General features: G+C 37.9%; 2 protein-coding genes across 2 annotated transcripts; both read left to right on the forward strand.

The window, feature by feature from the left end:
• The first annotated feature begins 5377 nt into the window (after positions 1-5377).
• LOC145764637 (uncharacterized) lies at positions 5378-7618 on the forward strand. The gene is made up of 3 exons (XM_082576276.1): positions 5378-5851; positions 6254-6773; positions 7227-7618. Exons 1-3 carry the CDS (start codon positions 5623-5625, stop codon positions 7426-7428), a joined length of 951 nt encoding a protein of 316 aa, XP_082432402.1. The 5' UTR covers positions 5378-5622; the 3' UTR covers positions 7429-7618.
• A 128-nt stretch (positions 7619-7746) lies between these two features.
• LOC145764636 (uncharacterized) lies at positions 7747-12192 on the forward strand. The gene is made up of 6 exons (XM_082576275.1): positions 7747-7838; positions 9845-9951; positions 10361-10469; positions 10787-10888; positions 11089-11207; positions 11516-12192. Exons 2-6 carry the CDS (start codon positions 9876-9878, stop codon positions 12190-12192), a joined length of 1083 nt encoding a protein of 360 aa, XP_082432401.1. The 5' UTR covers positions 7747-7838; positions 9845-9875.
• The last annotated feature ends 3573 nt before the right edge of the window (positions 12193-15765 follow it).

Genomic DNA, 15765 nt, shown 5'->3' on the forward strand with positions numbered 1-15765 from the left:
GTAGTTTGGGCAGAAACAACATATTTTGAAGTATTTTTGCTTGGAACAGTTTCAGATTGGACTAAATTGATAAAACTTGACATGTAGGCTACTCATTACTGCCGGGATTAATCTCTGCAAGAAGCTTTCTCTGTCCGAGGATAAAGATTTAATCAATCAATCCAGACGAATTTTATTTTAAAATGGTTAACAGAAGACTTGAGATTGGTTTATAGCATGGTATCTTTATTTATAATATAAGTAGCTACTGTTGCCACAAAATACAAACTTAAACACATAGGCCTAGTTTTGTTTTGGGGTTGCAATATCTTGTTTACAGAGTTCTGGCTTTGTCTAGGGCCATGCAAGTCCAAATTGTACTTTGGGATGTTTTTTTTGTTTGTATGTGCTCTAGGCGTTTATAATAAAGAGTTGTCGGTGAAATTTTCCCGAAATTTGATTGCGTTTCCTTTGTAGGGCCGTTTTTGTTTGCTCTATATGTGTTGGCGGCGCGCGCGCACTGAACCGTGCAATAATCACGTGTGACGTCATAAGAGTACAAGCTGATCTTACGTTCGCGCAAGATGCATTGTAAGCGATTGTTTGTAGTGTCGTTTCCAACAAATACAATGAACTATTTATGTCGATTGTGAGCGGCTTAGTAGTTGATAAAATGAACACCGAAAGCAACTACCTTTAGACAAGTACCATACGGTATTAGCTTGTAGAGAACTAGGAAGATTCTCTCAAGACCTCTAGTATAGCTTACTGTACATGTACAAATTCACTCTCTCTGTGCACACGGAAAAGCTTTTCTCAAAGCAGACTTTGTATTTGTGACTTTATTTGAAATCAGGATATTTAAACCCAACGTGTTCGTTTTCGTCACTTGGAAACTTCGATCTAATGGCCGAAACGACGTATGATGGCAGAGGCACACGGATTCATCTACCAAGATAACCCCAGAACCACCGAACAAACTGTCTGTAGGAAATGTGCCTATAGCGTTTGTAAAAACAACTTTTGGTTATATTTACTCTTGTTGCAGTAACTTGTTCACATTCAAAACAGCATTGCTTTTTAATAGCCTACTAAGAAACGTTGGTAGGCTCCATTTAGGTAACGAACCTGCATCGGGGTCCTCGCTGTGCTTCCGGGGTTATACTGTTGCATGTAAGCGCTATGGGCAGTCTCGAGTACCCATGGGTTGAGACACACTGCTTCAAACCCTGGGTGTTGGGTAACACATTTTATACCTCCATTCTCATTGAGCAAGGATTGCATGCGCTCTGCTTCTACCTCATGGCAGCATACAGCTTCAGTTTGCTCTTCTACCGTCACACAACAGGAACATGTACACTAGGGTGACTATAGGCTGTGTCAAAAATGGAGTAAAAATTTATTTTTTGAGATAGGATCTTTTAACTTTCCTAAAAGTTGTAGTAGACTATAAAAAACATAAATTAAAAAAAAAATGAAAATAATGACGTCACACGGTCGCTCTTCTTTGGTTACCAGTACCCATTTTCATAAAAATTGTCATATTGCGAAAACCACTGGAGATAAAAAGATGAACGTTACAACAAAAGCTGAAGAAGTGGCATGTTTATATCTGCTCTAATAACACTTTTTATTCGAGCACTACTTGAAAAATATTTATAAGCAAAAAACTCAATTTTTACCAATTTTGTGTAGGCCTATTACCGGTAGGGGAGATGCAGGACCTATTAGACATTTTTTTTTCTTTTTTGCTCTAATTTCTTCAGCTCATATCAAAATAAGACAAAAATTTTAGAGAATACGTCCAAGGTCAATGTTTATTGACTGTGTAAATATCTTGACATCTCAGATGTCTACCAAAAAATGAGAATGGAAGTCATAGCCCATTGACGCAGCATGCAATTATTGAACATAAACTGGATTGGTAATTGACTTTTCAATTGCTTGTTGAACGCTTTTCTGTTTTTGTTTTAATGTTAGAACTTCGTTTTGTGTCATTATTTTGCGACTTGTTGTGATTCGACGAAAACTTGAGAAATATCACAGGGTTTCGCATCCCTGCAAAGATCAAGAATCACAGTCTTAGTAAAGCATTTGTAGATCAAAAGTAGCCTATCGACGAAATTAGTTATTATTATGGATTCAGTTGATTATATCGCGACACCGTTTGGCATGCTTTTCGTTGCGAGTTAAGAAATACAATTGCTGCTCTTTTATGAAATCAAGTCAGGACCAAGTAGTTTGGGCAGAAACAACATATTTTGAAGTATTTTTGCTTGGAACAGTTTCAGATTGGACTAAATTGATAAAACTTGACATGTAGGCTAATCATTATTAGGATTTTCCTGATCCACAACGATGTGTTGAAAACGTTTGAAAGTGTTTAGGCCCTACTTGTGTTTTTGTTATGTCCGTATATTTTTTCAAGTGAACAAAAAATATAATAAAAATTATGCTGGTTGATTGGTTTTGAAGCTTTATCCTCGGACTGACAAAGCCATTGATAGTGCGGCATTTATATAAAGTTATGGGGTATCCGAATTGTGCGCGATCTGACTACCAGAAGGGCTCCCGACTTAAATTTTTCTTCAACTTATTCTATGGATCAAAAAGGATGACAATATTGCATCAGCGGTCAAATAGGCTACTTATTATTATAGTGCAGGCCCTTAGGGGAATCTTTAGGCTAAACGTGTTACACGTTGTTTTTTTGCAGTTGATCAACCCAACTTTGATTTTAGTGGGTGCCACAACTTTTTGGGGCACGTGATCACCCCCAAATCGGGGATTTCCCCAGAAATGACGTTTCAGCTCTTTTTACGGCATTTTTGTGCAATTAGGCCTACATATTTGATTTTTGTATATTTTAACTTAAAAAGCACATACAAATAAGTGAGACAAATAAACACAAAATAATTTGATTGTTGACGTCATCACTTATATTTTTTGCTTTTTTAACCTATTTTGGTCGTTTGCTGTTGGTTTTAGTTGGAGTTTGCTTTTTGGATTCAGCATTAAGGCCTCGTACATTCCATGTGCCGATGGTGATTTCCCATGGTTTAGAGCTGGGCCTTGAGAGTGCTTGTTGAAAGTTAGACATCTTTCCGAGGGTTTATCCTTTTACCACCCACTCGGTGTTTTATGCGGCTGTCAGCCCGCAAACTTAGACGATGATTAGCTTCCTGAAAAATTAGTACTGACAGGGTGAACCGAGTGAAGGTTATCGTCTTTCCCACCTGCTGAGATCTGACATCAGAAAAGCTGGCCTGGGATCCCTGCTCAGTGCTCAGCAAATCGCATCTCCATCGATTGCAAAACATCGCGAAGGACAAAACAGAATGGAGATCCTATCAACCTTGTTGAAAGACTGATCGAAGCCAGCGGCTGCCAAACGATTTCGCTACACTGGTGGCGGAGACAGTTACAATAATAATTGAGTTGGAGTACCGGTTACTAAAACCATTTCACAATTCCTAAAAGTAGTTTCGTCATGATTGCATCTTTTATGACGTCATCATCACATTGTTAAAACTAGACAACTTCAAATTCAGGAACCAAAGGTAAGTTTATTCCGAAAAAAGCGATCAAATACTCGCATTATAAGTTTCGCAAATGCTTAAAATTTTACAATTGCAAGCAATAACAATAATTCCAGCACAGTAATGACGTCATCAAGGGTATAACCAGAAGAGCAGCTACCAGGGGTGAATTTCCCTTTTAGTCATGCCACTTTAAAATGATATGTTATTATGATCTACACATCAAATTAATACACGACCCCAGATGATGCAATGTCTTAGTCTTAACACTGTTAATTCAAGATGAAAAAACTAGCGGTTTTCGATGTTAAATTCCTACGTAATTTGATGTTAAAAAAATTCGTACGACAAGCTTTTTCAAGTTACAACATAGACTTTAGAACAGGGGTTCCCGACCTTTTTAATATCTCGTACCACTTGGACGCTCAGTATTGCCAAGCGTACCACTTCTTGCAGAACAACTAATTTGATCGAATCATATTTTATTCAGAAGAATAATATTGGCGTACCGTACTAAAATAACACTAAAAAGTACCACAATTAAATTTATTGAGATTTTTGTTTACATGTCCACCAATCGGTCGATGCGCGGTGTAAATTTGCCAACAGCGCATCGAAAGTCATTTCCGGACGCACCTAGTCGGTTTCGATTTTTTGACTTAATGTTCATCATGACTGAAAATCCCTGCTCGCATTCCCAAGTGGAAGGGAAAATCGGTAGCTGTGGAACAGCATGGGAAGCTAGCGTTGAATATGAAGAGGCCTTACTGAGCCAGAAGTTTATTGGACAACATTCCTTGCAACTGTTATTGAACATTTTATTCTGATCTATTTTTAGCTTACAACTAGCATTATTCAACTCTATTTGTAGCTTAAGCTATAAAACAATAGATGATATCTATCAAGAGCAATCATTTGAGATAATAATTAACGCCCACTGTCCCGAAGCGTTGTAGGCTACGACTTTTCAAAGCAACTGTGCTCCTTGTTGACCATTGACATGACCTGTATTTTGAAGATCGTAATGATAAGAAACAACAAGAATAGTTGAACGTAACAAAAGGAATAGGCTTCTGGAAAAAAATGTTGTAAACAAAATCAGATAAAGCTTCCGTAGAGAGTTTGTCTTGTTGAACCATAGGCATACGAAGCCGAGCAACGTGATCAAGTTTAACATCTTCAAGGTTATTACATTTACATAAACATAAAACTACGCAACAACTTAAAGTATCGAACGTTTTCGACATCACAAGATGTCCTCTTCAGGAATAACATGGGCTATATACAATTTTACTACATCTGAATAAAATACAATGGTTATTATAACTATAAACAGGAAAAAAACAATGAAAAAGCATGAATTTGAATTCCATACAGAAAAGTGCTATTAAAGATTACATTTTCTCGTGTACGAAATGTACAAAATGTACATCAAACAATTTGAGATCATGTCCAGAGGCAGGTCTGAGCAACGAGATATAACACCATGAGTGGAAACTCCTCTTTTTGCTCCGTTTTACGTGTCGGCCGTCACGCTTCACTACAGACACTTGCGCAGTAGATTAAACGGACATCACAAGAGTTTTAGATGGGATGTTCCTTCGATTTTATGTGCGTTGAGCTCTACCACTGAGCTATCTCACCGCCTAAGGTGCTTGGCTAATTAGTAATATAGTTTTGTACCATGGGTAAGGTGCTATCCACATGTTAGGCTATTTTCAACCTGTTATTTAACATTATGTTATTGTCAGAAGCCTAAAATTAAACTCTAGTGCAGCCCTAAAGTTAACCCAGCCAGGCTACTGTTTGCCTGTCAGCAACTTAATCAATTTTGAAGGACCTGAATTTCTAATAAGCCGTCTAGACTAGCGTCGTAAGTCTTACAATGTTTTTAAAACCTTAGACTATAGTCTTGCACTGTTGCTAGTTGAATCGTGAAATTATAATAATAATAATAATGATAGCATTTATATCCCGCTCAGATTAATGAATGATTGATATCAGAGCGGCTCTCAATTTAATGTTTAGGTATAGAATAGTAGGTAACAAATAAAACAGTGAAAAGGCAATAATTGATAGGTAGAATCACAAGCTCAGAGATATAATGCCGATAATATGCTGTATGCCTCAATGTAGTAATGGCACACCACCACGCCATCACTTGTTTAGTGTGCCTAGCAAGAATTATTGTAAAGAAAACAAGAAAGAATGGGCTGATAATCTGGAAAAGATAGTGTTGTTATATAGACAAGATGACAACATCAAGAGTTTGTTTAAAAAAGACAAAGTGAAAATCTGTGAAGAGCACTTCGAAGAAAAGTACATTTTAAACAGTAAGGATGCATTTAAATACTAGTAAATGTGCCACATATTACAGTTATGCAGAAGTAGGGTTGCCAAATTGTTTTCATGTGAAAAGTGAACATTGTATGATAGTATTATAATGTATATATATTTCTAATAAGTGGACATTGTGATGCAGCGACACAAGTTAACAAGAGGCAAAACTTCTCCTGTAAATTTGTCTGACACTGGTATGAGATAAGCACATAAACAGCTATCGAGCTACAGTAACAAACTAAGCAGAAATTTTGTGAACTTGACTGCTCTTGTTTCAAATATAAGTTTTTGAAATGTTGGTCAAATATTCAATTGTCGGTCGGTAAAGACCAGTCTCTACATTTTACATTAGAACTTGTAAGTGAATGCATTCACTCTATGTTATGTTCTTTCAGAGGGAAGTCGTAAAGAGCTAGTGATTGGTGCCCTGCCAACTTTAAAGCTGCCACAGAAGTCAATTCCTAAAGCTGTAGCCAAAGTCAGACCTTCACCTAAGAAACGGCCTCTCTTAGAAAGAACTTATGCAACAAATTTGAAAGACTTAATGAAACAAGCAAACCAACACTTGCGGCAACCATGGCAGTTTGTCGCCGATGATGATGAGAAATACATTATTTTTACTTACAAGGAAGCACCCTGTGACCAAACGAAGTACACCGTTACTGTAAATGAAAATTTGGAAATAGGTGTTACATTTTTTGGGTGGGCTGTCCCCCTCACTGCCACTTCTGCACTAAGTGCCAGAAACTGTACTATTTCTCAGTTATTAAGTGCAATAGAAGCATACAAGGTATGCATTGGATGTCAAAATGCTCAGCCCAATGATAACATATTCACGCACATTACCACAAAATCTGCTGAAGCATTTACCACAGGCAAAGAAGCTGTCCCAAAAACAACCAGACTGGCACTAAGGTATTTTTAAACTAGAACCGCATCAGGATCCCCTCTACAAAATGGTGGCTGAGAAAATGCCCTAAATTTTTAACCTAAACATGCCCAGCATTGTATGGCTTCTCACTTTATATTGAGCAGTGCGAAAATGCCCAAACAATTTTGCATTTCTCTCGCCTCAGAGGGAACACTGAACCGGATGAGTTTAAAAGAATGTTTTGTTGTTGATATAAATTTTTCTATGTTTATTGTTCATGTTTGATGTTGATTTGAGTATTCCAACAAGTTAATTTACAACGAAAACAAGCTATGTAAAATATTTAGCTAAAAGACAGTTTTCAAAATTCTTACTGCCTTAAAAGGACACCTAACTAAACATGTTTTTTTTACAATATCCAATAGACAAGTTTTAAACAAATTCAACTCGTTTGAGTGAATATTACGTTCATTCTATGTACATTATACTCTGCATAGGTCTGTTGCCTGCTGTATTTTTACATGCGATCATGTAAAATGCTTAAATTGCGAGCGGGAAGATTCCAAACAAGCAGCAAAGAGCAAGAAAAAAGAGAAATACGAAGAAAACGTCAGTGCGATTCCTCTAAAACGTTTGCGAGTAGCAACAGCAGTGCCTTCGAGAATTAAAGCTACTATACAAGTTAATGATAAACGGTAATATATGTTTACTATGGTATAATAAATAAAGAAAGAGTTATGAGCTCTAGGTGAAATCTGCCCTCAGTGGAAAGTAATTAATCTCAATAGCCATAAAAATGGCTTCCGGTGGGTTTAGCTTATATGGCCATGTGCTTACTTCTGATTATTTACTATGGTATGATGGCATAGCATGGTGCTACACTATAGTTACGGCGCTATAAAAATTCTATTATTATTATGATATATACCTATAAGAATTATGTAGTGATAGTGATACACTAGTGGTACGTGCACTAAAACACTTTCACTGTTAAGGCATTAATTATTTTAGTGCATTTGTACTTAGTGGTGTACCTGTTAGTGTTGCATATTTCTAAGAATTTATCTGCTTCTAATCATGTAATACTTATATACCTGGTAATCATTGGCGTAATTTTTTTAAAAAATTTGACGAAATTAGGGGTGCTCTAAGTTATCTTATGAAAATTGTCAATATAGGCTAATCAATTGAAAACCTGACCGATGGAAAATGTTAAAACAAATGACTCAATCTAATAGTAAATTCAACCATGTTTAGCCTACGTCATGAAACGTCGAATCAACATAAAAGAAGATAATTTTGTCGTATGTGTAATCGAATAGACTGCAGCGGTATGTCAAACGATCAGATAGAAATGAAAACAAGTATTACATGCGAGGCGAAAGTGATCTTACATTGAATATTGAAATATATTCGACTTTAATTTGTTCACGTCTGCCTTATAATGCGGCTTGCTATAAATTAATCACATCCAAATTTGTTTCTGCGGGTCGTTGTCTTGGAAACAAACTCCGTGACAAGTTCTTCCATGTTTAATTTCTCCGCCAATTCGCGATGACTACCTGTAACGGCCAAATTGTTCGGTCGTTGTTGCGTTTGAGTGCTGCGAAGGTAGGTCTTCAAGCGTCGTAATAACGAAAAGGAACGTTCGGCTTCACAGGAAGAAGTCGGCATAACAATGTAAGTTACCAGAGCTGCATATATATTTGGCATTATATCGACCATTGACGGCTGTGCAATGAATTTCTGACTTAGCGTATTCACTGTCACAACATCACCGTCACGTTTGCAACAAGCGAACCACTGTTTGCGTTCACGCAGCAAATCCTTGCGTTCCCAGTCACCATCATAAAATTTGCTTACTTTCGTAACATCGGCTTCTTTCATTGTGGGATTCTCTAGCACAGTGATTCTCAACCTTTTTTGGCCCAACGCCCCCTTCATAAACTGGCAAAATATTACCGCCCCCCCACCCCCCAACAAAATCGATTAATTACAAAAAGCAAATATAAAACAATGAATAACTTACTATCAATATAATACTACAAAAAGTGCTCAATGCCAAGCAAAAAGCCAAGCAGAACGAATTACATCAAACATAGGCTAGTTACCAATCTCTAAAACCTTTACAGCCTGTTTTACCCTAAAAGGGGGATTATCAGAAGGTCCTTATTCAAATAGATTTTTGATGATTCCTCTTTTGATGATTCCCCTTTTAGGATGAAACAGGCTGTAAGGGTTTTAGAGACTAGTGACTTTATTTAACGAAAAGCAAATATATATTTGCCAGCATGAAAACAGTAGGCTATAGGCCTAGGCTACTGGTAGTCAGTGTGAACCTTGGGCTTGGTGAGAAAGTGCCAGTTTCTTCACATCCGGGGTAAAGCCAGTGAGAAACATTCGAAGATCACCTCTTATGGATATGTCAAGTGGGTTTCGCTGTTTGGTATGTAGCAGATTAACACCGCTAAACCATTTTTCCACCAGGTATTAAGTAGGAAATGCTACCACGAAGATGCGAGCTCTTTGACAAAATCGTTACGCTGGGCGGTAGATGGGTTAAACCAGAATGCACCTTAATGATCAAAACGCCCCCCTTGAGCCGATATAATCATACCGCCCCCCTACAAAATCAAAACGCCCCCTGGGGGGCGGTACCGCCCCCGTTGAGAACCACTGCTCTAGCAGCTCTAGTAGCAAGTCTGCCATTCGGTATGATGAAGAAGGGAAACGGCTAACGATTGCATCTGACGCCGTTTGCAGAATGTTTTTGTAGACGTTTGAGTAGAAAACAGCACTTCTTGACGCAGTGCGCGTGTTTGTGCTTAATTGTTACGCAATAGTACAATCATGTCTGCCTTTGATATGTGTGGCGCTGCGTGCCACCCACAAATGTAAAACACTGAAAATATTGCGCTTTGGTGAAACGACTTTCAAGAAAGAAAAAAAAAACGTTATTTAGCAATGCAAATTTCCATTTGAATCGGTGTATTTTGTATGCAAACCAGGGCCCAGGGGTGCTCTCGCATTTATGTTGTTACCTCAGATTTTCATTTTGGGGTGCTCAAGCACCCTTCGCACCCCTGAAATGACGCCTATGCTGGTAATGGTATAGAATATCAGAGCTTGAAGAACAAGTGCAGGATATGTTGAGTAACACACGTAATCATGTGCATGTTGATGAAGAACTGTCCTCATATTTCACCAGTGTTATGACTAAAGGTTTGTTCATTGCTAATTGTTTTGTTATTGCTGATAATATTGATATTATTTAAACCATACCATTGCTGTGGCCTAGTGATGGAAGCTGTAGAGGTTTACAGTAATGGCTAATAAATTGAAATGTATGAAGCAGGTAATTTTAATATAATCATTTTAAAATGTGGTAATTTGAAAAGATAATCAATATTCTGAATAAAATTATTGATTATCTTTTTATTTTTGTATAGTCATTATTATTCCATAACGATTTTGTTTCATTGATGTAATAGAACCCCAGAGGTTGACATTGTATAGCTACGTATAAGTTCTACAACTGGGGATAATGTCGTTGTTAAGGTTGAAACTATTGCTATATGCTTGCTTATTGCTTAAGTGTCTGTTTAATTTCCTTCTACATTATTTATATTAGCAACAAATGAAGAAAATGTGGATGATTTCCATTCAATTTTGTGGAGAGAACAATGCAAATTGCAGAAAACCCAAAAGTGTGGAGAACGTTACCATCCAGAAATTATAAGGTGATAGTTTCTATGGTTAAGGCACCGTACCAAGCCTAACATGGTTTACACAGGATGCCCTGTTCTATTCAACATTTGCTAACCTGAAATTTCAGCATGCTAAATTTGATCGACGTTTTTCACAAATTCCGAAAACTGTACAATTCCCATCTGATACATCTTAAAAAGTATGGCTTACAATTGAGAAAAAAGAATTTCAGTGCTTGTCGACTGATCCAACCCTTCCCCGTTCCCCATCGTTACGTCTCTGATTGTTGTTATGCATTACACTCGCATGACTGTGTTGCCTTGTGGTTGAACTTTCTGTTGCGTTTTAGATTTTGCCTTAGCATTGCTTGCAAAAGCAAGGCAGCATATGAAGAATTAAGGGAAAGTCGATTTTTACGCTTGCCAAGCTCAAGGACGCTGCATGATTACAGGTAATCCATACAAGATATAATTTTGTTTTCTTTGCTGCATCAGTTAAATCACGTCTGTTTTTATTAATCATCGCAGTTAAATAGAACGTCTTGTAAGTTAATTTAGTGTTCAACAACTTCGAAGTATTGCAATAAGTTAGCAACATTTCATAGGTTTAGTTACCCAATACCAACCTGGTTAATTTGTTTTAACATGACAGGAGTGTCTACAAAACCACCCCAGGTCTTTCAAAGGAAGTGTTAACAGAAATTGCGGAGAGAGGTCTCAAGATGAAAGAGCACGAGCGTTTTTTAGCATTATCCATTGATGAGCTGAAAGGTTATAAAATAATTTTTGAATAGTAATATGTGATTAAATGTGAACATAGAAAATGACTACTCATAACAAATTTAAATTAATTTACGCTTTTAACAAGAAATATAATTTTGAAAACACTGAATATCTTGATAACTAGAGCCAATATCGCTAAGCCGATGCCATTTTTGGAATCAGCACCCCCAAATTACCATGAGATCACTCTAACATCGTAGGCATCAGAGAATTTTTTATTTTTGCGCATTGTAACATGACAGGCTGAACGAATGGCTCAAGTGAAGCATATCATAATTTTTGTGTTTACTTTTCAGTGAAGGAGAACCTGGCATATAGTGTCTCCCAGGATAGAATTGTAGGTTTTGTGGACATCGGAGAACATCGAACACAGCACTTTGACACTCCTCAAGCTGCCACACATTGCCTTCAATTTTATGTGCGTTCAATTTTAAGTGGCTTCTCCCGTCCACTTATGTTTCTGACAACGAAAGCGATATCAGCACATGAACAGACAAGTGCAGTTTGGGAAGCAATAGCTGCATTGCAGCGAGAATGTGGCTTCACAGTTATATGTGTGATAGCTGACGGAATGAGCGTCAACAGAAAAATGTTCCAACAAATGAACAACTTGAATTTAGAAGTTCCATATAAATGTCGCAACATATATAATCTAGAATATTGCATTTTTTTTATTTCTGATCCTCCACACTTGCTGAAAACTACGCGAAACAACATCGCATCCAGCAGGCCTGGTGGCCCCAGGTTATTGCAAATATTGTGGGAGCATTTCGTAAAAGTTCCACATCTCTATGAAAGCACCGAGCTGCGTTGCTGCAAGCTGACCAGCGCCCATTTTAACTTACAAAGTTACTCAAAAATGAGAGTTTGCTACGCAGCTCAAGTTCTATCCGGAACAGTCAGCCAGTTGATGCAAAAACGAGGTGGTCCTGAAATGGAGCGAAGTGCCTGGTTCGCCGGCATGATGAACTAGTGGTTCGATGTAATGAACACCAGGGTGGCATATGGATACAATAAAAGGTTGGCGCCATATCGTACAACAGACGATCCACGTCTAACTTGGCTATCTTCAACCTTTGTAGCTGAACTGAACCAGTGGAAGCAAAGCATTGTAGGAGACACTGCTGCTGTACGAGAAAAGAAATTCCTATCTTACCAAACGTTCGAAGGATTGGTTATGTCATCAAAAGCCATGGCCGAGTTGATTAAGTTTTTGCTCGAAAATAGCGCTCCTGGCACTTATGTGCTGTCACGGCGAATCAACCAAGATCCCCTTGAGGCATATTTTGGTATGATGAGGAGAGCTGGCGGAAGCAACGAAGCTCCTGATGTAAATGCATATGAACACTATCAAAGTGCAATTTACAGTGCTAAACAGATTAAGCAAAGCAAAGGCAGCAATGTCAATCATGTTGTTGAATGGCAAAAAGGTCCAGTTTCACACGAGCCTTTGCGTAGAGCGAAGAAGAAGGTGTTGGGCACTTCTCAAGTTCTCACTAATGTGTAATTTTTGTCTCTGGTATGCGTAAATTGTTGTATCATGTGCAGTAGAGTGGTTCAAACAAATACAAGTTTCTAGGAATCTTCCTCCACAAGGCTTAAAATGTGCCATTTCCCCATAGAAGTGCCCTTGCAAAACATTAGACTGATTGGAGGTCGTTTGAAGTCTGGTCTACATACATAAAACTAGGCTCACTGGTTTGAAAATGCCAACGTTCCATGAAAAAAACCGTAGTCTAAAGCAATGGGAAGGCGTAGCACTACAACATAAAGTACTTTCATTTACATTTTATTGTAAAACAACGAGCAATATTCCGTACATTAGTGTCTTTACTGTAACGCTTTACGCAGACTGATGTTGTTTTTCTGAACATCACCAATGACTTTGAGCTTTAAAATCTTCGTTTTTTGATAGGTACGAATTTTAAAATATAGCTTGCAAATGTGGTTTACAATATATGACACAATGTCCCAGTCGTTGGTTAATAAATACAAACTGTTTATATCAATCTCCTTAAACACAGTCTGCATTGTATTACAAAAGCTGAAATGTTTTCGAAAATCCACTTCCAGCCTCAGCAAAATTTTCATCAGAGTAGGACTTGGCTTCAGTAATGTTCCGTATTCGTCGTTTTGTAGTGTGTCAATCATAGATGAACCCGCTGTGCAACTGGTGTCACTTTCTAGTTTAGACAAAATGCCTTGTTGTTCATCTGTGGCACTGCGCTTCAATTTTCGTAACACGTATTCCCCAATATATTCTATTATGTGTATTTCATCAGTTGTAAGCACCGTATTAGTCGTTTGTTGTTGTGAAACTTTGCTATTTTCATCTCTGAAATGTAAATTTCAAAACGTTAATGTTTGTGTATTGAACATAGATGCTGGCAAGAGTATTTAATGGTATACAAATCGTAAATTCGTGCTATTTTTTACGGTAATGTAGGCAAAGTTAAAATATGCATCTTGCCCCGTTTTATGCATCTTGAGTATGTCTCATTTACTTGCTGGTATAGACAATTGCGTTATCTATTTGGCGACTTTATATGAAGTTTTTGGATATCGACCAATAAATACAGACTGAATTATGACAAGTTTCGTACTTGAAGATAAGACGGAGAGATTGGGATTGGCTCAGTCAACAGCAATCCCACGAGATCACTGGATAAGCATATTAATCATTGAAGGCAGTTCCTGAAATCTAGCAGAACTGTCGTTCGTCGTACCAGACATTATTGAAATAAATGTAAATCACTGTTGATAAGCTACATTGGTTACAAACTCTACAAACGAAAACGCGATATATGATGTCTTAGTTGCAACCTGAAGGGGGTATGGGCCTCCGTTTCAAGAAATTAGGGGCCTCATTTTGCTATTTTGACGTCTGGAATGTGGTCTAACAATTTCCCCTTTTTACGTCGATTCGACGTAGGCAGGTGTTGAATAGATGCAATATTTGCGATATGTTTTAATTTGGCAAACTGGATATGCCTACCACAGCAATTGTTACACACAAGTGGCTGACTGCAGTCAGATTTTAACGTTGATCCGTCGTCGCCAGACGTAGAAACAATGTGTAAATGGACGATTCAGGCTATAAAGTTGTCTTGCCGGTCTACAGACAGGTAATATGCGGAACTGTAGTACCATACCTTTTCTGGTGTTATTACATGTGTTTCCAGCGTGCTTTGACTTGACATGAAAACGCAATCCCCCGTTGGTTTTGTAAGTTTTCGGACATAAGTGACATCTGCAAAAATACCGGATAATATATCCAAACAATTTTATTCAGCTTTCGACACACAACTGCACAATTTAATTAGAGGTGCGAGGTTCTTTGAAACGCTTTCTTACCCAAATTCACGTTGCACTGTAGACGCGCTCGTTGAAATGGGAATACTTTGAAATTCTTCATCTTCGATTATTTCCACAAGATACTCGACGGTTAAATTATCAGAACTGTTTTCCATTGCACTGTTATAAAAAGCCAAACTTCTTCTAGCCCTGTTGGTTGTTTATAGCTGGATAAGATAAACTTTGATAACCATATAGCCCAGTGATGAGCAACCTTTTTGTGACTGTGGACCATAATTTTTTTTTAGAAATCTCTGTGGACCATAGCCTTTTTTGTACATCAGATTTATAATTGTGGCTTAAGTTTAGAAAAACAACATAGCTATTTATAAGTAATAAATTTAACCAAATATTTATAAGTAACAATTGACCAAATAAGTTTCTGGGCAGCCGATTGTAGCATCGAATAGACAGCGATAGACACGTGTTTCGCCCATGAGGCTGGGCTCATCAGTATCGCACAGTATTCTTGCCACTTGGGTAATCGACCGCCGCTTTGTGGCAAGCCGCCGCCGACCGCCGCTTTTACCCAAGTGGCAAGAATACGGTGCGATACTGATGAGCCTAGCCTCATGGGAGAAACACGTGTCTCTATTCGATGCTACAATTGGCTGCCCAGAAACTTATCGTTTATTGGAGGTCTTGATGGCTATCGTGGAAGCTACACCGTTATGGTTAGCGAAGCGTTACTGCTGCTCGCTGTACTAGCGAGTGATCACCCTTGTGCTGATGGCCTGGAAGAACACCCCTTCTTCACAATTGACCAAATATCATAAAATTTTACGTCAGTGACTGCCTTATTCTTGCTGTTTGTCACACATTAAGTCATAATTACAAGTAAAAGTTTGATTCAATCTTAATCTTACTGTAGCCAATGGTATGTCACAAGCACATTGAATACGGAGTTAAATTGGTGATAACTTAGCATTGGTACAATACCATAACAATATGGAAATAACTTTACCGAAAGTGTGTGTGTCTTGAATTATTTTATCCGTGGACCACAGAAAATTCTCTGTGGACCACTTGTGGTCCACCTGGACCACGTTGCTCTTCACTGATATAGCCTACAGTCAGTCGTTTTGTATCGTATTTCGTAGACCTTTGCTACCCTATACTAATTTAATATTGTTGTTAGCAAGAGCCTATGTATTTACCCTACTTATTGACCTGTAACATCCTGATTAACCTA

Source organism: Aplidium turbinatum, chromosome 2 (genome assembly GCF_918807975.1).
Source record: "Aplidium turbinatum chromosome 2, kaAplTurb1.1, whole genome shotgun sequence".
In the NCBI taxonomy this organism is placed as follows: Eukaryota; Metazoa; Chordata; class Ascidiacea; order Aplousobranchia; family Polyclinidae; genus Aplidium; species Aplidium turbinatum.